This window comes from Pollicipes pollicipes, unplaced genomic scaffold (genome assembly GCF_011947565.3).
Source record: "Pollicipes pollicipes isolate AB1234 unplaced genomic scaffold, Ppol_2.1 Scaffold_2555;HRSCAF=2994_pilon_pilon_pilon, whole genome shotgun sequence".
Lineage (NCBI taxonomy): Eukaryota > Metazoa > Arthropoda > Thecostraca > Pollicipedomorpha > Pollicipedidae > Pollicipes > Pollicipes pollicipes.
This window is the reverse complement of record NW_023596136.1, coordinates 11,676,347-11,698,906: the sequence shown is the minus strand read 5'-3', so window position 1 is coordinate 11,698,906 and position 22,560 is coordinate 11,676,347. Positions and strand designations below refer to the sequence as shown.

The following is a 22,560-nucleotide window of genomic DNA, read 5'->3' as shown; positions in this document are numbered from 1 at the left end:
CAAGGTAAATCTAAATTTTTGATGCCAAACGATCCACTATTTAATTGTCTACAGCTAGGCAAAATATGGCGCGGCTACGCGGCGCCGTTCAGAAGGCATCTTGGAAAAACCTGTGGGGGCAATTTGACCCCCCACCCGAGTGCGTGTTAACTTAAGCAGGAAAAACCGATACATTTAAACATTGTGCCATAACTGTCCAAAGATTGTGCTGAACACTATTTCTTTGCCCAACAGATATGTGGCCGGCACATCAATGGTCAACAAGGAATAATGCCGACAGCACTGCTCTCCACTCCACTTTCCCTTTATCTTTTACCTTTTACTTTAGTCCGCACCCTAACTCTGGCTTACCGCCGACCATGACACACTCGCGCAAAGTGGTGTTTGGAAGTGTGGCTTCTGTTCCGGTATTACCACCATCTATCCCATCGGTAGGTTAAGTGCTTCTTCCCATTTCCAATTAATTTCAGTTTTGTCCTTCTCATTTAAGTGTCTACTTATAACGCCATTAATTTACTGGGTAACGCAACCACGCACCACACCAGTCACGGCCGCTCACCTTTTCATGGCTGCTCTTGGCATTTCAATTCCTTCCTTATCTATCTTGCGTAGCATTGCCCCCAAAATTAGAGGCAAATGCCCCCACCCCATCTAACGCACTCACCAGCGCAAGAGCTACCTAATAAAACTCCCGCTTCTCTTTCAGAGGGATTTTTAATCCGATGGCGCTTTCTCTCCATGCTGACGGGCTGACAAAAGCCTGGCATCATCGTTAGCCGACGCGTGACGTCACAGGCCACGTGGCTTTGTGGTCACCAGACGTAGCACTAATCATCTCCTTATAAGTCAGGAGAGAAATATGTGTCGCACTTCATCATACGCACTGCGTGGTGATCAGGCGTCCTGGCCCTGGCACGGGCGGACAATTCGGGAATCGGTGTAAGAATCGACCGGCCAGCAGCCTGATTCCCCGATCATAGATTCGCTGATCCCAGGAGCTAATATATTTGCCGCTACAACCGCAGACTCCTGCCGTGCTCAGCAACAAGAACTGTGGTTCTTTAAAAGCCTTACTGCATCAATTGTTACGCATCTGCAGCATCTGCAGCGTAATGCAGCAGGCATTCATCAGATTGGTGCCGCAAGTTTCCAAGCGATTTGGCGTCATCGGCATACATAAGGTAGTCGCAAGAACTAGCCGCGCAATAAATGGTTTATTAACATCGAAAAGATGAACGGGGCAAAAGAACTGCCATTGAGCGGCAGAGGGGATTCCAGCCGGAAATTCTGCATTGACGATCGTCCTCTGACATTTATTTGACAGATACGAGATAGAGGTCCTCTTAAGACTGCTCTGATTTGCGAACAGCAAGCGTGTAACTGACGCTTTGAAGAGCGGCCGAGTAGTTTGTGTATGTGATATCCGGCTGACACTAGTCAGATATGGACTCATATGCTGCCTGAGGATAAACTTGGTGAGAACAGATCTGGGTCTGGGGAAAAGGAGTGAGTATCTAGGGATAACTGCACTAAGAAGCATCTTGTGAGGAAGGTACCAAAACCGTTGATTTCACGGTGGTTTTCGGCGGCGGTGCCGTTTGCTTCTCTCGTCTCGGCGACATGCGTTCCTCTACGACGCGCAGCAATGCTGCGTATCAAGAAGCGTCGTTACTGAAGCCTGACCTCCGGACAGCGCCGCACGCCGGCTGTCTCACCGACTGGCATCGGGTTAAACGGCTTCTGCGCCGAAGCCGCTGGGGTCGGATGTCCCTCATCCCCGCCACCCACCGCCCCCCCCCCCCCCTCTGTTTGGCGTCCCAGCCCGGGGCGCCGCACCCTACCCTCCCGCGTCCCCGGTCAGGGTACAGTAAACAACAGACCCTGCCAGCGTCGCCCCTAGTGCTGCGCCATACGGTGGTGCCGGTGGTCCGACCCTCGCCAGTCATCATGCCGGCCCCGACAATGGCGCGCGCGGAGGCCGTGCCGGTCAGCGACGGGCGCTGGGCCGAGGCCGACGCGGCGGAGCTCGCGCTCTTCGGCGATGGCAGCAGGCCACGTTTCGTGCCTGAGGTGGTGCTCAACCTGCGACCTGAACACTTCGTGAACAGCCGGGTCCTGTTCAGAACGGTGGACGATCGACTGAGAGAGCAGCATCAGTATGAGGAACGGAGGCGTGCCCAACGTCAGCGGCAGGACCAGCACGGCCAGAACCGGGACCAGGCCCAGCACGGCCAGAACCGGGGCCAGGACGGCCAGAACCGGGACCAGAACGACTCTGACCTGGACCTGATGGACCAATATGACAGCGATGGAAGCCAGGAGGGCGACGATCACCAGAGTCGGGAGGGCGACGACCACCTGAACCAGGAGTACTCGGACCGTGCCAGCTCGGGACAGAGGAGCCTGGAGGACGAGGACGATTTGGGCGAGGAAGAATCTGAAGAATGGACCTCGGACGAGGAGAGCGGAGACGAGTACCAGGATAGCCAGGACGAGATGAGAGAGAGGCAAGGGAACATCCGCCTACAAACAGAAATCTGCGAAAATGACTCGGATTTGCTCCGGTAAGTTTTGCTGCTGTTCAGCCATTTTCTTTAACTAATGGCCCTTGATGGCGATGTCTGGAGCATTACGAGCGCACCGGCCACCAACGAACGTGTCATATTAACAACAGGGGGGGGGGGGGGGGGGAGCGTTCAGTTTCTGGCCGTGCGAGCTTCCCTCTGGTTACCGTAGCGTCACTGGCGGACGGCTCTCGCCAGCTCCCGTTACCTGCCGCTCGCCGCCGTGCCCGCGTCGCCGGCGTCTGTTCGTGCCCGCCTCGGCTGCCGCCTTCCGCCGCCTGTGCCCGCATGGCCAGCATCTGTCGTGCCCGCCTCGGCTGCCCGCCGCCCGTCCCCGAGTGGCCGGCGTTGTCATGCCCGGGGCCGCCGCTGCCGCTGCCCGCCGCCCTTTCCCGCACGGCCGGCGTCTATCGTGCCCACGGCCGACGCTGCCGCTGCCCGCTGCCCGTGCCCGCATGGCCAGCATCTGTCGTGCCCGCCTCGGCTGCCCGCCGCCCGTCCCCGAGTGGCCGGCGTTGTCGTGCCCGCGGCCGCCGCTGCCGCTGCCCGCCGCCCGTCCACGCACGGCCGGCGTCTATCGTGCCGCGGCCGCGCTGCCGCTGCCCGCCGCCCGGCCGTCTCTCGTGCCCACCGCTGCCACTGCCCGCCGCCAGGTCCACGCACGGCAGGCGTCTATCGTGCCCGCGGCCGCCGCTGCCCGACGCCGAACCGGGAATGTGATCCCTGACCCCTCCCAGTGCCCATAATACCGGCGACTTTCAGCGAAAACATCCGTCTGTGCGTGCGTCCGCCCCCCCCCCCTCTGACGTCACCGCGAGCTGCCCCTTCGCCGCCGATAACGGTCGCTCCTTCAAAATGGCCGTGCCGTCATGCGTTTTGCGACGCAAGCTGACATGGGGTTTGTGGAATGTGGACTTCAATACAGCGGAAGCAAACGAACCAAATCTAAGGTTGTGAATGGGGATGCCCGTACCTACATTTTCAATGATCGTATGTGTTATGATAACCCTCTCATCACGTGTACTTTCATTGATTTCTTACCCAAATGTTTTACGCAAAAGGCATGGGCCAGTCAAGTAGTCTATAAAACATTGCGATGCGTTGGTAACTGATAGCCCAGCTCAAATGCATTTCCATGCCTCGGCATTTGTATAATGTTACGCGCAAAAACTTTTGCGAACTCATCCCTCGTCCCTCGGGGCTACGGTTCCGGCTCAGAGACCCTCTCATGTAACGGAACTAGGCATATTAGTCACACGATTTTCCAGCAATCACTCATACCTTCGACCCGGCCGCCTGCTCTTCATTCCATTGCCGTCACGTCCATTCACCATCGCTCCACAACTGTCGCCATGCATGACGCGCTGTGGTCGGTCGGCAGGCAGATGCGGCAGGCGGCGGCCTACCTGGAGCGCCACGAACAAGGCCACATTGTGCTGATGGCGCAGGGCGCGTTCGCGGCGGTGCGGCGTCGGCTGTCCGACGCCACCCTGCTGGCCGCCGCCGAACGCACCCCCTGGCTGACCCGAACGCAGCGGCTGCGGCGGCTGGCGCCGTACGTGGAGCCCCACTGCGGCAACCTGATGCTCGAGCTCTCCAAGGCTTTCATCCAGCTGAGCGAGAGTGAGCAGACGCGCACCAAGGCTGAACACAGCCGGGACAAGCTGCAGCGGGCCCGGGACGTGATTAATGACAGCTGGAAGCAAGCCGAGCGGGGCCGTGCCGGCGCCGAGCGCGGGCGCGCCGAGGCCGAGCGCGGCTGGGCGGCCAGCCGGCAGGCACGTCACAACGCCGAGAAGGCCCGCTCCGAGGCCGAGAAGGCCCGCTCGCGCGCCGAGCAGGCCCGCGCCGAGGCTGAGGCGCAGCGCAGCGAGATCGAGAGCCGCTTCGCCTCCGTCGTCGAGCACTGCAGCTTCCACCACAGGCTCTTCGCCATCCTGTCGACGAAGCTGGAGCGGATGTCGGCGACGGTGGCGGGCGGCCAGCCCGTGACGCGCGATGAGCTGCGGAGGCTGCGTAAGGTCGTGCCCAGCATCCCACCCTGCGTCATATGGCCCAGGGCCCTGAAGAGGTGGGAGCGGGACGGGCGATGCCTGTCCTGAGCGCAGAGCGGTGGATTCGCTCATCAGCAGTGTCGCCTTTGTTCAGGAGCTCGCAGAACGATCTTAAACTAGCCAAGAAAACAGCTGCTACTGCAAAGTTTGCTTGCTGTTTTAGCCTATCTTTGTCTGATATATTTTGGTCTAACCTTGATCCAAACCGTGCGTTTAAGCAGCAGCTTTCGTCTCGCTCTTTTGCGCAGCTTTTGCGAACGGCCACCAAACATCAGTCACCGCTCCACTTTGTTAAACTTTCCGGAACCGGTGCTGTTGTCGCTGCTCTCCCTCCCCCACTCCACTCCTGCTGCCTGCGGACTCAGTGTCTGGCCCATGGCCGAAGAGCAAGGCACAAGCCCACACAGCCGTCGGCGGTAGCGGCCGTCCCCAACGGCCCCCGGCGTCCGCTCCTGTGTGCACGAGCCATTCGCATTGAGCCACCATGCCTTTATCCCAGTCTTCAGCTGCCCGCCAGACGAGCCTCTCGCTGGGATCACGCGTCGGGGCTGGGCCACGTGACGACCGCGGAGCGAGCCGTGGCGGTCGGCGAGAGACGCGGAGCTAGTTGTGGCTGTTGGCGAGAGACGAGGAGCTAGCTGTGGCCGTCGGCGAGAGACGCGTGGCTAGCTGCGGCTGTCGGCGAGAGACGCGGAGCTAGCCGTGAATGTCGGCGAGAGACGCAAAGCTAGCTGTGGCTGTCCGTCCGCAACTGTGTCTGTGCTACGTTGGCAGCTGCGCTCCTTGTGTACGCATATGCATTGCATTGGTAAGCAGGCATCCGTAGTGTCCGTGGTGAAAACGTGCAAATTGTACTCACAGTTGAGCCGTGATCGGGATGAGTCGAAGGTGTGTGTGTTTGTTTCCGAAAGTCCCACGTCAGCATTGTTGAAATAAAGATGCCTTGTAAACTGCAGAAACTGTATGCATCATGCACTACATGAACTTGTGTCTTTCTGTCGAAGAAGCCCAGACTTAAGGTAGGTAATTGCGTTGGTTGATATGATGCAGACTAACTCCATGTGCCACCGACCTTGTCCAAATAGTTTTTCATAAATAGATAGCGATTCGAGGCATTGTTTCTGTGAAAAGAGTTTTCCATCTTTTTTAGAACAAGCGATACAAAAAAAAGAATGAAAATGCCGTACTTCATAGCTGCCAACATACCCGTCTCAAAACAAATGAAATGTTACACGTGTGCTTTTTCGGTCGTCATGCCATTGACATAGCACCGTATTTGAAAGTGCCGCTGTGTGGCAACTGACTCATAATGGGCCCGCTTGTTCTGGCGATATCGTTGCCAGGTTATCGCAGCGTACATAGCTCGGGAGAACAAACGTCAAGTTAGTCAGGGGATGGTGAAGCCTTGCAAGGATTAGCAAGAAAAGTTTTTCGGTACGCCCAATCGCTTATGGTACATGAACAATTCCACTGAAATACGACAAATCGTTCCTCGGCTCCCCTTGTATATCTCGATGGCAGGCGTACCAATCCCACTGTAGACCTTTCGTAAAGACCGCCTTTTCATAGAAGACTTGATGGTGCTTAAACGCTCAAACTTTCAGTACTCGTCGCGTTTATTGAGTACAATACTTGCCACCAGATGAGCGCAGTTTGCTCTCATGCCCGACATAGTTATTTGCGAAGCGCATCCATATCAGCATAAACAGGAGTACACCCGGCTGTAATAGACGTATCTCTACTCTCTGCGCAGTTATTTAGAGCTATTGCCACAGGACGCACCACGAGCGCGACATTCACTTTTTGTGGGAACGAGGCGCGCGTCGCCGTACGCCTTTTAACACCTGCCCCAATAGCGTGCCGATACACAACTCCCTAAGGTTTTCTGAGAAAAGCCCTCCGGCAGGTCGTAGAATCGCGCCCTAATTTTCGGTGGCCTCTGATACATCCAATGCGCAGCGTGTTTTGTGTTTAAAACTAATAAATGTGCCCTTATCAGTTAGGGTTTCTCAGAAGCGAAGGTTTTTCAGGAACACTGCACGACGATCCACGGCCGGCGCAGGAGGTGGGCGAATGTCGACGAATCCGCGGACCGCGCGGGGCGGGCTGACACTGTTTCATTTGGCACTACATCATAAACATATGCTTAAAACACATACAGCTACACCCCCTTGTACCTAGATTTAAACGGAAAACATGCCTGTTTAAGCGTCGCAGCGCTACCGTGCATGGTCTCGCACATCTCAATCTAAAGCTGAAAAATTAGATTTTCCGTAAAATTTGACCTTTGATCCGACCTATTTCAATCAATTATTGCTCCAGCAAAAGAAAACATATTAACATCGCGTGATATCGTTGAGATCAACTAACTAATAATCCCGCGAGACTCTGTTTTACTTGGTTCCAAAACGGAAGGGGGTTCATTCACACGGACCCCACGCCCACACTAACAGTCGGCGTTGTAGAACACGGCGAATCAGAAGAAAGGTTAACGGAACGCCAGCGACTCCCAGGGTCAATATTGGCGTTCAGGGCTGTGGTATAGACATGTTTCAAACCCAGCCCAACGTGCGAGTCGAAGGCGCTAACCACGCGGCCATTACGCCCCTTACGTCGGGCGTTCTGCCACAGTTCAACTCAGCATCCAGCGAACGCTTCCAACAGGTGTAATCGGCCGCGCCTAACGCAAGTTTTGACACGGGCGATGTCTGCCGTGTGGCCCTGGGTGACTAGCTGTGACTGGTTTACCAAGCCGCCCTCTATATCACGGATTCAGTACAGTTACGTAATCAGGCAAGGATTCAACAGATCAAAAGTCCAAGCAATAAAATAATGATAATGGCACACTTCCCTGCACTAGTGCGTTCCACCTCTCTTGAAATCCTTTCACAATCTGGAACACATGCTGTTGGAATTAAAATCCCTGAGGTACATGTACACGTTGGTTTTTGTGAAGGAACACACATTTTGACCGTAAAATAGGACTTTCATTATGTAAATGTTTGCAGTCTTCTTTCCTGATGATGTTCATGAGCACCAGGTGGACCTGAAAAAGACCATTGTCACTTGCACCGGCTAGTCTCTATCAGACTGTCTCTGTTACATTAGCAGCGACGTGAAGCGAATCCGATTTCAAGAACATGCCATTGCTGCGAGGTTGTAGAATTTAGAACAAAATTGACACAAAGAACGGGTCAGAAAACCTCAAATGTCTTCAAAATTTGCGTAGCGGTGAGAACAATGACCCAACAAAGGGCAATTGCCGACAGCGGATAATGAGACGAAGGTCGAGTAATGTGACAAAGAGTACCGCTCAGTTAGTGTTCGTTATGGAACAGACAATGCATCGGTAACCAGGAAGGTTGATAATGTGAAATAGTGTCAACTCGCCTCTTCGCCTGTAGCTGTGCGGGTACAATGCGTGCACCTGTAGTTGTAAATGCATTATGCGTATTGCGCTTGAACGCCATCGTGCATAATTTGCAAATTGTGATGGTCACCTACCGGCTCGTTGCAGAGTACTGGTGTCCTACTCGGCACTCAACAACACTTTATTGCATGTTGTTGCCATAGTTCGAGACTTAGAGGCCCAGCTGGCGCCAGCAGGCTCGTCGCGTGACGTCTGTCCCCACCTGCGTCCGGCGGAGGGTCGACGTGGTCGCTACCGGCGCGGGTAGACGGCGCCAGCGGGCACGAGTAGCAGGCAGAGCGGCACCACCGCCAGGGGGCCGGGCGTGCCGGGTCCAGCCGCTGCCCGCCGAGCGCGCCAGGGAGTCAGACGACAGCCGACAGCAGCACAGCGCTCAGAACGGGCTCGCCAGGGTGTCAGGGAACCCGAACCGTGTACGTTGACAGGAGGCCACCGTCAAAGACCATAATGAGCCCCGGGCCCGCGGCCACGAACGTGATCCTGTCTTTGCACATGCAGCTTGGTAGCTTGACACAAACCACTCGATTTGAAATGAAGAGATGCACAAAAATTTAGTGAAGCCTTACCCTGGCTTCTGCACAAGACTGCACAAGACTAACGCAGACCATGCGTGTGCGACGGAGTCATGGAGTCGTGCTGCAGTCGTCGGAGCCCAGTGGTTGTGAAATCCGGCAAACAGCTGGGGCAAAACTCCCCTTCTGCATCCTCAGATGCTCGTCAATGGGGACACCAGCAACCATCACTGTGAATCTTGATGGTGCTATTTAACGTGGCCTGCGTGATGTGATGTATTACCAGCGTTGCCGGTTTTTGGTGAATTTTTTTCATCTGGGGGGGGGGGGGGGCGCTGCTACACGTGGACTTAAAATGGTTGCTAATGAACTTACATGTGCTTGCAGCCAGGGTCGCACCTGAAACAAACCAGTGCGATGTTTATGAACTTGGCGTACAAAACGTCACACGCGTAAAGCGTACGATGGGCGCAAGCTGAAAGTGCAGTACCGTAATTCAAACCATGTGAGCGATCGCTTTTGCTTTGCTTTGATCGCACTGCTTTTAATTCGGTTGAGCTAACACTGACAACATTGTCCGGTAAAAAGCATACAATGCATGGATCAGACCGAAAGGCGTAGTAAGTGGCTTCATTTGTTTACTTTAGCGTTTCAGGTTCATTGCTTTGCCACGCTTTCTCTGTCTCAGGTTGATGCAAAATGTATTGGGCAATACCTGGATAGAATCGCTTCGTGATGATGCAGGGCTTAAAGTATGTTGGAACTAACACAGCTTGTCTATGTTAGGCACATTACCACCACAAAATGATAATATTCCTCGCTTAAGAAGTCATCTGCACCTGTCATAAACTACGCGGACTGCGCCTTCGGGGTAGCGTACATACAGTGAAATAAACATGTGGTGAATGAACAAACATAGAATGCATCAAATTCAATCTTATATGCCAATATGACAGACATGACGAATCTTCGTGAGCTGTTAGATAATTTAAGGTGCGCTCAATCCTGGCTGAGTTCTGTTCCGCCATCGTTCGCCTCAGTACGTTTTCTCGATGTTGAAATATTAACAATTGCATGCAAACGAGCACAAAACAGACCAGGATTTGGTTTCATCTGTATGTCTGTGTTCGTTCGCTCGCTCATTCTAAACGTCCGAATATATAATGCGGGGACGAAAATTTACGCACATACAATTTGTATCCGGACGACGGTCGTTGAGATGCCCGGCGTGGTCAGTTCCTCCGGTCGCGAGGAAGGGTGATGAGGAACGTCGGCAGAGGGAGCAGCGCCCGCCCCCACCACTGTTCTGTGTCGATCAAACCAGCGCAGCTGATGCCCCGGAGCGGTGATGGCCGGCGGCGGGGCGGTGCTCCCCGCCCCGCAGTCACGTGCTTGGCGGCTGGGGGGTCTGGCGCGTCGGAACGATGATGGCCGGTGGCGGGGCTGTGTTCCCTGCCCGCGCAGTCACGCGCTCGACGGCCGGTCCGACAGCCTGCGCCGATCGAGCGTGTCGGCTCGCAGCCACTCAGGGGAGCGCCGTTATCGACGCATCCGTCAGGAGTCAGGAGGCTGCAGCTTATCAGAGGCCGAGTGTCGACCGGCCTCCCGGAGACGCTGCAGTGTCCCGGAGACGCTGCGGTGTCCCGGAGACGCTGCAGTGTCCCGGAGACACTGCGGTGTCCCGGAGACGCTGCAGTGTCCCGGAGACGCTGCATTGTCTCGGAGACGTTGCGGTGTCCCGGAGATGCTGCGGTGTCCCGGAGACGCTGCAGTGTCCCGGAGACGCTGTGGTGTCCCGGAGACGCTGCAGTGTCCCGGAGACACTGCGGTGTCTCGGAGACGCTGCAGTGCCCCGGAGACGCTTGCAGTGTCCCAGAGACGCTGCAGTGTCCCGGAGACTCTGCGATGTTCCGGAGACGCTGCAGTGTCCCGGAGACGCTGCGGTGTCCCGGAGACGCCGCGGTGTCCCGGAGACGCCGCGGTGTCCCGGAGACGCTCCAGTGTCTCGGAGACGCTGTAGCGTCCCAGAGGCGCTCCAGTGTCCTGGAGACACTGCGGTATCCCGGAGACGCTGCAGTGCCCCGGAGACGCTGCAGTGTCCCGGAGACGCTCCAGTGTCCCGGAGACGCTGCGCTGTCCCGGAGACGCTCCAGTGTCCCGGAGACGCTGCGCTGTCCTGAAGACGCTGCGACCTCCTGGAGACGCTGCAGTGTCCCTGTTTCGGGTCGAGCGGGCTGTGTGCTGGTGCAACAGCGGCTTCTGGCCTGCCTCGATGTTTAGCGAGGGGACGCAGAACTGTGTTTGTCGGTGTTTTTTTTTTCAGCTTAAGCCCTGCCTTTTTCGAATACCTCGGTTGTTGTCATACTAACAGTGCTGACCACTAAGGTACTGTACATGCGTGTTCGCTCTCATGTGACGCAAATATGGAGTTTATCCGAGCGATACAGTTGCGTGCGTTCCCAAGCCACCAACCGCTATTTACCCGCGCTGCCATCCGAGGACTCAGCCACCGCGATGTTCATCCATCCGCCCGTCAGCTATCTCTGGATCTCCCCTCGCGCCCTCCTACGCCAGCCAAGCGCGATCGATGAGCAATTTTGATGACGTAGCCATGACCAGCAACATAGGCCCCAGAGGCTTCCGGCTGCTGGGAGAACAAATGTGGCGCACCACACCGCTACAGGCGAGCGATCACAGCGTCAGCATGCGAACGTATATGCGGTTATTGATGTGGGGACGATGAGCTGATAGCTGCTGCCGTGTCTCTAAGCAGTGGTCTGGCCGAAGACAAATGGACTGCTATCACTCTGTCAGCATGTGCGTATCACCCATGTGTGCATGAACCGGACTATCATTTATGTTTGCCAATCTATTTTTTATTACAGGTTGCGAGCGGTTGTCAGTCACTTTTCTGTGCTCTCGGCACACGTGGGATAGAGCTTGTATACTGATTTGTTCGCAATGAATCTGACCTGTGGATATTTATGACCCAAGTATGACTCGTGTGTGAGAACCAAGTGACATGCGCGATGCGTGAAAATGGCCGTTCTTATGACAAAAGGCTTTAACATGTGCAACCAAAGGATCGATATTTCCAGTGTCATCTGTACTTGTCTCAGAAATTCGCTAACTCAGATATTCTAGTGGATTTAATGCGGAGGTCTTATGCACAAATGGAAATTTAGTAGTATTCATGTCAATTATCATTACCAATAATAAAAGTAGAAATAATAGCCTCAAAGTGTTCATGCCATCACCAGGATTAGAACCTTTGGTGATGTATCAACCGTGTTTAGAGCTTAGAGCTCTTGGTGAGGGATTATTCCAGTTCGCGATTGAAAAAAAAAACATCGCATAGACTGGCCGAGTTCTGGACATGCGACGAGACGTCAACGACCAGAGAAAGAAGCAAGCGTTGAAATGTCGGTGGCTAGCCACTCACCGCAATAGAAGGTGATAAGCCCGTGACCTGCGGACGCGGTACCCTTGAGTAAGTAGGTGATGAGCCCTGTGACCTGGCAGTCGCAAGGCTACACTTGAGTAGTAGGTAATGACCCCCGTGACCTGCGGACCGGCGGTACACTTGAGTAGGTAGGAATGACCCCCGTGAACCTGCTGACGCGGTACACTTGAGTAGTAGGTAATGACCCCGTGACCCTGTGGACGCGGCTAAACCTTGAGTAGTAGGTTAATGACCTCCGTGACCTGCGGCACGGTCTACCTGAGTAGTAGGTGGTGACCACTTGACCTGCGGCGCGGCCCACTTGAGTAGTAGGTAATGACCCCGTGACCTGGGGCGCGGCCCACTTGAGTAGTAGGTAATGACCCCGTGACCTGCGGCACGGTCTACCTGAGAGTAGTAGGTGGTGACCACTTGACCTGCGGCGCGGCCCACTGAGTAGTAGGTAATGCCCCCGTGACCGGGGCGCGGCCCACTTTAGTAGTAGGTAATGACCCGTGACCTGCGGCACGGTCTACCTGAGTAGTAGGTGGTGACCACTTGACCTGCGGCGCGGCCCACTTGAGTAGTAGGTAATGACCCCCGTGACCTGGGGGCGCGGCCCACTTGAGTAGTAGGTAATGACCCCGTGACCTGCGGCACGGTCTACCTGAGTAGTAGGTAAGCCCCGTGACCTGCGGCACGGTCTACCTGAGTAGTAGGTAGTAATGCCCCGTGACCTGGGGCGCGGCCCACTTGAGTAGTAGGTAATGACCCCGTGACCTGGGGCGCGGCCCACTTGAGTAGTAGGTAATGACCCCCGTGACCTGCGGCACGCTCTACCTGAGTAGTAGGTAATGAACCCCGTGACCTGGGGCGCGGCCCACCTGAGTAGTAGGTAATGACCCGTGACCGGGGCGCGGCCCACCTGAGTAGTAGGTAATGACCCCGTGACCTGCGGCGCGGTCCACTTGAGTAGTAGGTAATGACCCCGTGACCTGCGGCACGGTCTACCTGAGTAGTAGGTAATGACCCGTGACCTGGGGCGCGGCCCACCTGAGTAGTAGGTAATGACCCCGTGACCTGGGGCGCGGCCCACCTGAGTAGTAGGTAATGACCCCGTGACCTGCGGCACGGTCTACCTGAGTAGTAGGTAATGACCCCCGTGACCTGGGGCGCGGCCCACCTGAGTAGTAGGTAATGACCCCGTGACCTGGGGCACGGCCCACCTGAGAAGTAGGTAATGACCCCGTGACCTGGGGCGCGGCCCACCTGAGTAGTAGGTAATGCCCCGTGACCTGGGGCGCGGCCCACCTGAGTAGTAGGTAATGACCCCGTGACCTGGGGCGCGGCCCACCTGAGTAGTAGGTAATGACCCCGTGACCTGGGGCGCGGTCCACTGAGTAGTAGTAGGTAATGACCCCGTGACCTGCGGCGCGGTCCACTTGAGTAGTAGGTAATGACCCCGTGACCTGCGGCGCGGCCCACTTGAGTAGTAGGTAATGACCCCGTGACCTGCGGCGCGGCCCACTTGAGTAGTAGGTAATGACCCCGTGACCTGCGGCACGGTCTACCTGAGTAGTAGGTGGTGACCCCGTGACCTGCGACCGGCTTACCTGAGTAGTAGGTGATGACCCCGTGACCTGCGGCGCGGCCCACTTGAGTAGGTAATGACCCCGTGACCTGCGCGCGCGGTCTACTTGAGTAGTAGGTGGTGAGCCCGTGACCTGCGACCGGCTTACCTGAGTAGTAGGTGATGACCCCGTGACCTGCGACCGGCTTACCTGAGTAGTAGGTGGTGAGCCCGTGACCTGCGACCGGCTTACCTGAGTGGTAGGTGATGACCCCGTGACCTGTGACCGGCTTACCTGGGTAGTAGGTGGTGAGCCCGTGACCTGCAGCACGGCCTACCTGAGTAGTAGGTGGTGACCACTTGACCTGTTGCACGGCCCACCTGAGTAGTAGGTGATGAGCCCGTAACCTGCGGCCGGCTTGCCTGAGTAGTAGGGTAATGACCCGGTGACGTGTGGCGCGCCCACCTGAGTAGTAGGTGATGACCCGCTTGAGTGAGTACTGCGTGTCCGGGATGGTCATGATGCACTCGAACAGCGTCTGTGGGTGGATGTCGCGCGCTTGCAACTGCGCCAGCGCCGACGCCTCGTAGACGCCCTCCTCGGTCCGGCTGGTCTGCACCAGCACGTTCTTCAGCAGCACCCTGGTACCAGCGGCCCGGCGTGCCGTGTCACAGTGCGAGCGAGCTCGGTGCCATGAGCAGTGCTGCTGTGTGCTGCCTGCTACCACATCGAACTAGCTTCAAAATGATCGTGCCGATTGTGGAACGTATTGGTCCAGTCTCAGTGCCGATCTGGTAGGTGCTGAACCGCAAGATCCTCATTTCAGACGTTTGGCTTACGAATGAATCTCTCAGCACGATCTATGGTAAGGTCAATACGCGGGACTTATTAGTCTAGTTTCATCGTCAGCGTGGTATGTACCAAAAATATAAATGTTGAGCACACTATAGCACACGAAGAGCTAAACAGACAGGCGAGTGGATGTGCGGCACCTGTTTTGTCGGCTCTCCTGCTTCATGAATATGTCGAGATGGGGCACCGGGTAGGCGCCCTCCACCGCACACGAGACGTTCACAGAGCTGTCGACGGGTCCGTCCTGCGTCAGGTTCATTGTTCTGGCCGGGGCTGAAACCCAACAGGCACGCAGCGATCATAGTGAAAACAGACCAGTAGCAGCCGATGGTGCGGCTTCCTGCTGGTTTTAAAATCGTCATGTCATTCACTGGCTTCAAATGAAGCGCTTCAGAGGCGAGTGAGCCGTTTTGGTTTCTCATGTCACTCTATCAGTTGTGAATGCGAGACGAGATGCATACAAACAATATATGTATATCTATATATATATATATATATATATATATATATATATATATATATATATATATATATACTACAAGTTAGTATTTGGGGACATAAAGTCAGCATTGCGATACCAGAGCACTTGCACCGCTCCGCTGATAGGTCTGTCCTGGCTATGGTGGATCGCACTGCCGCTCATCACCGTCACGGCTCTGCAGGGCTTGAATGACTGCCGTAATTAAATCCATGCACCTGTTCAGCATGCAATGCATGGATCAGCATTCGGGAAGAGCTTGGAGGACAGAGAGAGAGCACAGGGTGGATGGGCTCCGTAGAGATAGCTCCGCGGCGATGCATCGACACAAGGCCGTAAAGACGTGTGCTTCCTCACCATACACAATCATCTTTTTGGAGCCGGTGACCACGTTCTGTCTGGTGGCCACCCTGCAGATGTAGTTGCCGCTGAGCTCGATGGTCGGGTTGTGGATAACGAGAGCCCGGTGTCGCTTCAGCTGGTCCTGCGACGCCACATGGCCCAGGTGCAGCCGCCCCTTGAGCACGCCCGAGTCGGCCGGCGGCAGGCCCCTGCCCCACTGGTACACCAGGTGCGTCTCGTCCTTGAAGAACCACTTGACGGTGAGCAGGTCGCTCTCGCGCTCGCGCAGCTCGTACACGCAGTCCAGCAGCGCCGTCACGTTCACGTTGTGCTCCACCACGGGCGGCACGCGCAGGTCCTCGATGTGCACGCCCTCTGAAGCTGCGGGGCACCGGCGCACGGCGTGATGTCGGTCACAGGCGGCTACGCCAGCGGAGAAGACGCGCCTCAGGCACCGCAGTGGACCACTGCTTCAGAAAGCTGTCTAAAACTGATGACATGTAATTTTGGATGCATGTGGTTAAACGGGAAAGTAAACTCGTATCGCCCGCATCCACCGAGTTATGATACCAAACTGAGGCACGTACGTCATCTGCATTTACTCGGACCCTGCCGATGAAGAATCATATTTCACACTGTACCGAACTATGAAGGCGTGTTGAGCAGCAGTTATATCAATAAAACGAACAAGATATGATACTATAAGCAACACACTTTGACACCACCGACCAAGCCAATAGTTAGTATAAGAGCAGCGTTAAGGCATGATGCGGAGTTGAAATGTGGTTGCAAATAAGTTGATCATTGCATTAGCGAGAAACATTATTCACATAGATAAAAGAGTAGTATAAACATTATTCCTCGGAGATGAGCCAGGGGAATGGATACATGGGTATCTCTATATATATTGGTATCTCTATATATATTGGGTATCTCTATATATATAAGTTGGGTATCTCTCTCTCTCACTCTCTCTCTTTATATATATATATATATATATATATATATATATATATCCTGGTTTCTCTCAGAAGAATAAGGCTAATACTACTGTCTTATCTATGGCTGCATATAAAGTCACAAATTGTTAAAATAATTTGTAGCTTTAAAGCCAGACACTGATGGGTTTCGGACATGACAAACAGCATGCTTGTTTTGCTCTGCACGTTTAGCTCAAATGGAAACCAAACAGACCTTAACTTTCTCAGACGTCATCTTTAACGCAACGATCGCGAGGAGAGGGTTGGAAAATTAGTCAAACCTTCTCCATTCAAAAGCGCATTGTCAGCTGTCATGTTTGACCACATGCCATCACGCTGCATCAGCCAGCAGCACCCATGGACACATGCTGTTACTAGCGACTGGTGCGCAGCCCAGTCTGTCGTCGCGGCCCGCTGACACGGCCTACACGACCCACATCTCGCCTCGTACACGGCTCGAAGCGATACGACAGTCGTCATCGGCAAAAGAGCCCTGCGTTCGGTATCGATCGGGACTGTCGTTGCCAAAACCGTCCCCGCCCGCCGGCATCCCCTCCTACCTACCCCCCGGGACGCCACCCACGGGTGCGAAGTGCGTGAAAAAAAAACGAAGTGTGAAATAAATAAAAAAAAATGTTGAAAAGGCGCCACCCACCGGAGATCGGTCCGGAGGGGCCACAATGGCCCCAGGGTCAGCCGAGGGTGATGCTCCGTCGGCCGTCTTCCATCTCTCTCTTTTCTTCTCTCCCTCTCTCTCTCTCTCCTCTCTCTCTCTCTCTCTCCTTCGCCTCTCTCTCTCTCTCTCTCTCTCTCTTCTTCTTCCTCTCTCTCTCTCTTCTCCTCTCTCTAGTCTTCCCCCTTCTCTCTTTTACTCCTCTCCCTCTCTCTTTCTCTTTCTCCCACCCCTCTCTCTCTCTCGCTCACTGTATACAAACACCATACAGTGTTCTCCGGTATAGAAGGGCAGCCGCTGATCCCAACACTGGTCTTCGGCTCCGCGGTGTGGCCTCAATCATTCACCGTCCTGCTGGGGCCACGTCTATGGTAATGCCATGAGATACATGCCAAGGGATGGGATCGAGTGCTTCCCGCCCCTCCCTACAGCCGATCAATAAGCACCCATGCAAAACCATTCGTCATGCCAGAAAATACTGTTAATGTGAGCTAATGTATTACGCTCCGGAGCCAATTTTGCCTGCGTGACGACTGCTTGTTTGTGCCTTTTCGCTTCACAAAGACAAAGGAAAAAATTGCAAGTTCAGAGAAACAGATTTTCCAGTTCAGCAGTGAATATCAACCTATGGATTGCACCGTTGTCAGTGCTGAAGCGTGCTTGAAGCAAGTTTCGTCAGAAATTCCGGTGTCTAAATAACCAATACGTGCTGCAAGATCAACAAAGAGGAAAATTCATGAGTATGAAACCTATGATAGTACGAAACATATTGACCTCTGATTTCTTGATGAGTGTGTGATCTTTGCGCTACGTCTCAGACCGATTCAGCTTTTATCATCATGCGGTCCAATAACTTGGTCCGCTTTCCAATTGATCTCAAAGTCTTCCTAGCGAGGTCGGCACGACGTGCGGTGCCGACTATGGCCGACCAACCGCTGCCTCTGCGTCACCGGCCAGTGACCAGTGACTGTGGCCAGGGGCCAGCTGAGCGATGACCGGTGCTGGAGAGGCGCGTGACCGACGGCCTGTCGACGGCCGGGCGGTCGGCTCTTCTTGGCCGGCCGGTGTCCGCCGGCCGAGCTCTCCCCCCCCCCCCGGCTAGCCAATGTCCGCCGGCAGTAGTCCTCCCTCTCCCCTGGCTGGCCGGTGTTCGCCGGCGGGGGTCCTCCCCCTCCTGGCTGGCCGGTGTTGCTTAGCGGGGTCCTCCCTGTCCTGGCTTGTCGGTGTTCGCGGGGACGGTCCTCCCCTCCCCGGCTGGCCGGTGTGCGCCGGCGGGGGTCCTCCCCCTCCCCTGGCTGGCCGATGTGCGCCGGCGGCGGTCCTCCCCTCCCCCGGCTGGCCGATGTTCGCCGGGGACGGTCCTCCACCTCCCCCGGCTGGCCGGTGTGCGCCGGCGGGGGTCCTCCCCCTCCCCCGGGCTGGCCGGTGTTCGCCGGCGGGGGTCCTCCCCCTCCCCCGGCTGGCCGGTGTGCGCCGGCGGGGGTCCTCCCCCTCCCCCGGCTGGCCGGTGTTCGCCGGCGAGGGTCCTCCCCTCGGGCGACGAGCGGCGGCTCAGGTAGAGCCGTTTCCTTCGCGGCGACAAGGCGGCGGCCGTGTTCTCTTGTCGCCAGGAAAATTACTTGAGATATTGCTCCCTGCCAAGAAATTACACCGGGACTGCATCTGGGGCGGCGCGACGCGTCAAATGCAGACGGAGCATGCTGGAGGCTGCAGACCGTCAGGAGACTCTCTGGTTGTAGACGTCGCATCAGCTGCTCGGGATGATTCAGACAGAAGCAGGATTGTCAAGGTATGGAGAAGAGATACTAGAAACTGCGATGAGTCGCCTGAGTCAAACGTGACGCTTTAAAACCGACTTAGAGTGCCTGAGTGATGTGATTTCAACATTTTCACAACCGCGCGTTATGCGGCATGCACTTGTCGCTTCATGTGCACTACATTTACCTGAAATAATCACAGCTGTTTGTAAATGAAAAGCAAAATACGGGTCCTACTGATATTCTTCGCCCCTATTGCGGACACAGCTCGATTTACCCTGTTGGAGAAATCCTAATCTCGCAATTCGCACTGCTACCATTTTGACTGACGCGAAACCCATCTAAACGTGCGCAACAGCGGAACGTCCATCAGAAACAGCTCCAACAGAACAAACCACTTCAAGAGCTCGATTTCGTGTCCGTCCCTGCTTCCTCGTGCATTGAAGAGAACTGTCTTGGTTATTATCAGATTCACTTATCCAGTTGTGCCTACAACATGCGCTCAAAATTTTCACTGAAGATGGGGTAGGCGCAGTAAGTTCTTCCAGTAGCAGTTTCCAAAGTCAAGTTTGGGGGAGCAGGAAACACATACTTACCTAACTTAAGCAAAAGATGACTGCACCACCCGATGTCAGCTTTCACATGCGACCGGGTAGCTGTGAGCCCTCAAATAAATGTGCATGCATGATTTAGCACAACAGTACCCAGCACTGTCTGCCTTGCGTGTTGATATACACCTTGAACCGGTTGAAAAAGAACAAATAGTTTCATGGGATGGATGATCCACGTCAGAGGGACACTGAATTGCAGCACAAATTGTCGCTGGCTCCCGGACACCCTCACGAAGTTCTGGATCACCTTTGTACAGACGCGGAAAGCATCGAAGACTGCGGATGCTCTGGCGTCTTTGCGAACCGGGATGCATCGCAGGTAAGTGTAGCGTGGATGCATACAATGATTGGGAACTCAACGGAACCAGCAAGCAAAAATATGTTGGCCAAAGAAGATTCTGAATGCACAGCAACATTTCAGACTGCTGGATGTTACCTCTCGAAAGAAGCGTTGAGATCCAGACGGTGGCAGATATCCAGAGCCAGCAGGATGTCATGATCGAGGCCACATGGGTGGTGACTGCACACTGACTCACCCGCCACTGACTAAGGGGGACGGTAAGCCAGGCTCCCACGCATGATGAACTGCGCCGGCTCCGATGGGGAGCCGAGCTCTGCCTCAGAGACACCTGTCGGCGATATGCAAAACTAGAGGTTTGCGACGCTCGCTGTGATTCATAGGGGCGGATGAAAAAGGTGAGCAGGAAACCAAAACACTCTTGTTTAGATGGAAATGGGGGAGGGGAGGGGGGGAGGCAAAGCCACAGTTTACTGAGACCATTTTGCACTTCTGTTTCAATGGAAAAACTAGTCGTTTGTCCCCGGATAGTACATACTTTATGAAAATGTTTTATCCGACCTTGTGCTGGAAGTTTGCCTCAGAATCGTGTTGTACCTACCGATAGGGCCGCAGACATTCGGGAACCTAGATATCCTTGAATTTCGTTCTATGCCGATACTGCCCCCCGTATCTAGAAATAATTCAGATGGTTTGATCAAGCTCTTCTATTTGGACAAATGATTTAAAAAGGTGCGCCGCGCATTCACGACGGTCAAGGTGGCTTAAGTATGGTGGAGATAAAGGCACAGGCCAGAGCAAATTCTTGCATACAATTATCCTCATTCGCTTTATTTCAATCAACATCTTCATGTTCATCAACATCTTGATCATGACGCGTTTGATGTTGAACGGGGTCAACCCATGTGAATGGTATGGTAACATTTACCGCCTATCACAAAGGCATTGCAGCACCTGTATTCGCTGCATGCAGCGCTCTAAATTTGTGTTGCTGATGTGTAGCCCCTACGCATTGGAGGGTTGGGTGGGTGGGTGGGGGGATCTAACTCGCTGGTTAACAAAGCCATTCCGGACGTTATGATGAACCCAGAAATCTATCCAGAGACAGTGTGTTTCGGTGTTTCGGCACAGCAGACAAAATGAACTCGAGATAGCTTCTAACAACCATTAAAACCAGCCATGGACTTGATTCCAAGCTTATGCTTTTACGGCTAGCCGCCTGGGCGATGTAATCAGTTGATGGCTGATGACAAAGCAAAATGTTTGCTCCGTTATAAAGGAGTACAACATGTCCTGGCATTCGAAATATGTTAAGAATGTGATGCGCTAGTATAATAAGTGTCACACACTCAGTAGCTAATGAAAATGACACATACGACGTCGGCGGCATGTAAACTTACGTTCGGCAATTGCGCGTAAAAATTCATCGGTGCATATTCGACCGGTGCTCTGAGGTGAAGGCACCAGGGCCAATAAGGACGAAACCTGAACGATCATGGGTGCCGCAGGAGGCCAACAAAGTGGCTCCCGTCAACAAGTACAGGGTCCGCAGAGCAAGCAAAAAGAACCCAAGACCAACGTGGTGGGCCCATGAAAGACCGATAGTGCCTCGGCAGGCTAATATATAAAACCCCAGCCAGAGCGCAGAACCCTCCGAGCGAAACGGGGTTATCCAAGACCATGAATTAATACCCCTGTGCGATAGGAGTGAAGAGTCCTCCGCAGATGAGACCAAAGGGAGAGAGCCCTCGATCAAAGTAGATGGCCCCTGAGCATCGAGTGTCTCCGTGCCTTACCTTATAAGAGGCCTAGCAACAGCACAAGGCCCTCCAAGCAAGTAGGAATAGCCCGGGACTTCAATGAAGGACCCCTGAGCAACTGATTGTATCATGGCATATGGGACCTGGAAAAAGCAAAAAGAGCCTTTCGGGCGAATGGGGAGAAACTGCGGAGGAAAACCCGATCGATCAACTGCGCTCAGGCATAGAGGCATATAGCGTCTCAACAGCACATCGGGTTTTACGAGAAAATACAAAGAGATCAAGGGCAACGTGGAAAACTCCTTAGCGATCAGATTGACCCGGCAAGTGGACATATAGGGCCAGGAAACCAACATCGCAGTGGCTGTAGGCAGCGTAATGAGCTCCAAAATTTCCCCAAGCAACATTTTCTCAATCAACAAAAAACAAACTTAGCCTGCTTATGAACTATTTACTTTTGCTAACAATTACTCTTTGTGGTCTTTAGGTTCAAAGGATTCCAGCTTTGTTGTAAGAAAACTGCGTCCGTCCGGCCGGTTATGGGCCCCTTCGGAACCTTTAGGTTCCCTCGGCATGGTCCATCGGACATGGTGTCGTGCCTCTCCTCCCCCTTTGCATCCGCCAACGGCCCGAGCAGCTTATTATATGGGCCCGCCAAGAACATAGGGCTATCCATTCAAAAAAGAAATACTCACGACACGATGTGTAGGGCTCTGAACGACCGAGTGCGCCCGAGCAGGTTAACATATCGGGGCCCCATCAAGAGCGTAGGGCCCTCCATTCAAAAAGGAAGTACCCAAGACCCAATGTAGAGGGCCCCCGAATGGTCGAGTGTGCCCGAGCAGGTTAACGGATAAGGCTCTCAAAAAAGAGCGAAGCCCCTCCGTTCAGATAGGAAGCATTTAAGACCCAATGCAGAGGACCCCGAATAATCGAGTGCACCAGAGCAGGTTAACAGACAGGGCCCCCGAAGAGCGCGGAGGGCCCTGCATTCAAAAAGAAAGTACCCAAAACCACATGTAGAGGTCCCCACGATCGAATGGGCCCGAGCACCTTATCAGAAGGGGCCCCGATAGGAGCGTAAGGCCCTTCCTTCAAATAAGAAGTACCCAAAACCCGGTGCGCAGGGCCCCCGAAAGATGGAGTGTACCCGAACAGGTCGTCAGATGACCCCGAGCTGAGGGCCCTAAATTCAAACACCAAGAAGCAATGTGCAGGGCCCCCGAGCAATCCAGT

The 22,560-nt window shown here is 54.5% G+C and overlaps 2 protein-coding genes across 3 annotated transcripts; one reads left to right on the top strand and one right to left on the bottom strand.

The window, feature by feature from the left end:
- The first annotated feature begins 1,962 nt into the window (after positions 1–1,962).
- Positions 1,963–4,666, top strand: LOC119108931 (stress response protein nst1). The gene is made up of 3 exons (XM_037232478.1): positions 1,963–2,564; positions 3,946–4,270; positions 4,343–4,666. The coding sequence occupies exons 1-3, from the start codon at positions 1,963–1,965 to the stop codon at positions 4,664–4,666; spliced, it is 1,251 nt and encodes a 416-aa protein (XP_037088373.1).
- A 1,549-nt stretch (positions 4,667–6,215) lies between these two features.
- LOC119106112 (uncharacterized) lies at positions 6,216–19,823 on the bottom strand. Of its 2 annotated transcripts, none has more exons than XM_037229713.1 (7): positions 19,703–19,823; positions 15,261–15,626; positions 14,566–14,698; positions 14,039–14,214; positions 8,936–8,959; positions 8,251–8,368; positions 6,216–7,664 (listed from the first exon to the last, which is right to left on the bottom strand). In XM_037229713.1, the coding sequence occupies exons 1-6, from the start codon at positions 19,761–19,763 to the stop codon at positions 8,280–8,282; spliced, it is 849 nt and encodes a 282-aa protein (XP_037085608.1). In that variant the 5' UTR covers positions 19,764–19,823; the 3' UTR covers positions 6,216–7,664; positions 8,251–8,279. The 2 variants fall into 2 exon arrangements, with proteins under 2 accessions (XP_037085608.1, XP_037085616.1); XM_037229721.1 differs by having other exon boundaries at positions 15,261–15,620.
- Between the last annotated feature and the right edge of the window lie 2,737 nt (positions 19,824–22,560).

Excerpts from the sequence above, each read along its gene's own strand:
- LOC119108931 (XM_037232478.1), top strand. The coding sequence starts at position 1,963 with ATGGCGCGCGCGGAGGCCGTGCCGGTCAGCGACGGGCGCTGGGCCGAG. Across the intron at positions 2,565-3,945 it reads AATGACTCGGATTTGCTCCG|GCAGATGCGGCAGGCGGCGG; the intron begins GTAAGTTTTGCT and ends GTCGGTCGGCAG. Across the intron at positions 4,271-4,342 it reads TTAATGACAGCTGGAAGCAA|GCACGTCACAACGCCGAGAA; the intron begins GCCGAGCGGGGC and ends GCCAGCCGGCAG.
- LOC119106112 (XM_037229713.1), bottom strand. The coding sequence starts at position 19,763 with ATGACATCCTGCTGGCTCTGGATATCTGCCACCGTCTGGATCTCAACG. Across the intron at positions 15,627-19,702 it reads CTCAACGCTTCTTTCGAGAG|CTTCAGAGGGCGTGCACATC; the intron begins GTAACATCCAGC and ends GGTGCCCCGCAG. Across the intron at positions 8,960-14,038 it reads GGTCATCACCTACTACTCAG|GTGCGACCCTGGCTGCAAGC; the intron begins GTGGGCGCGCCA and ends GGTTTGTTTCAG.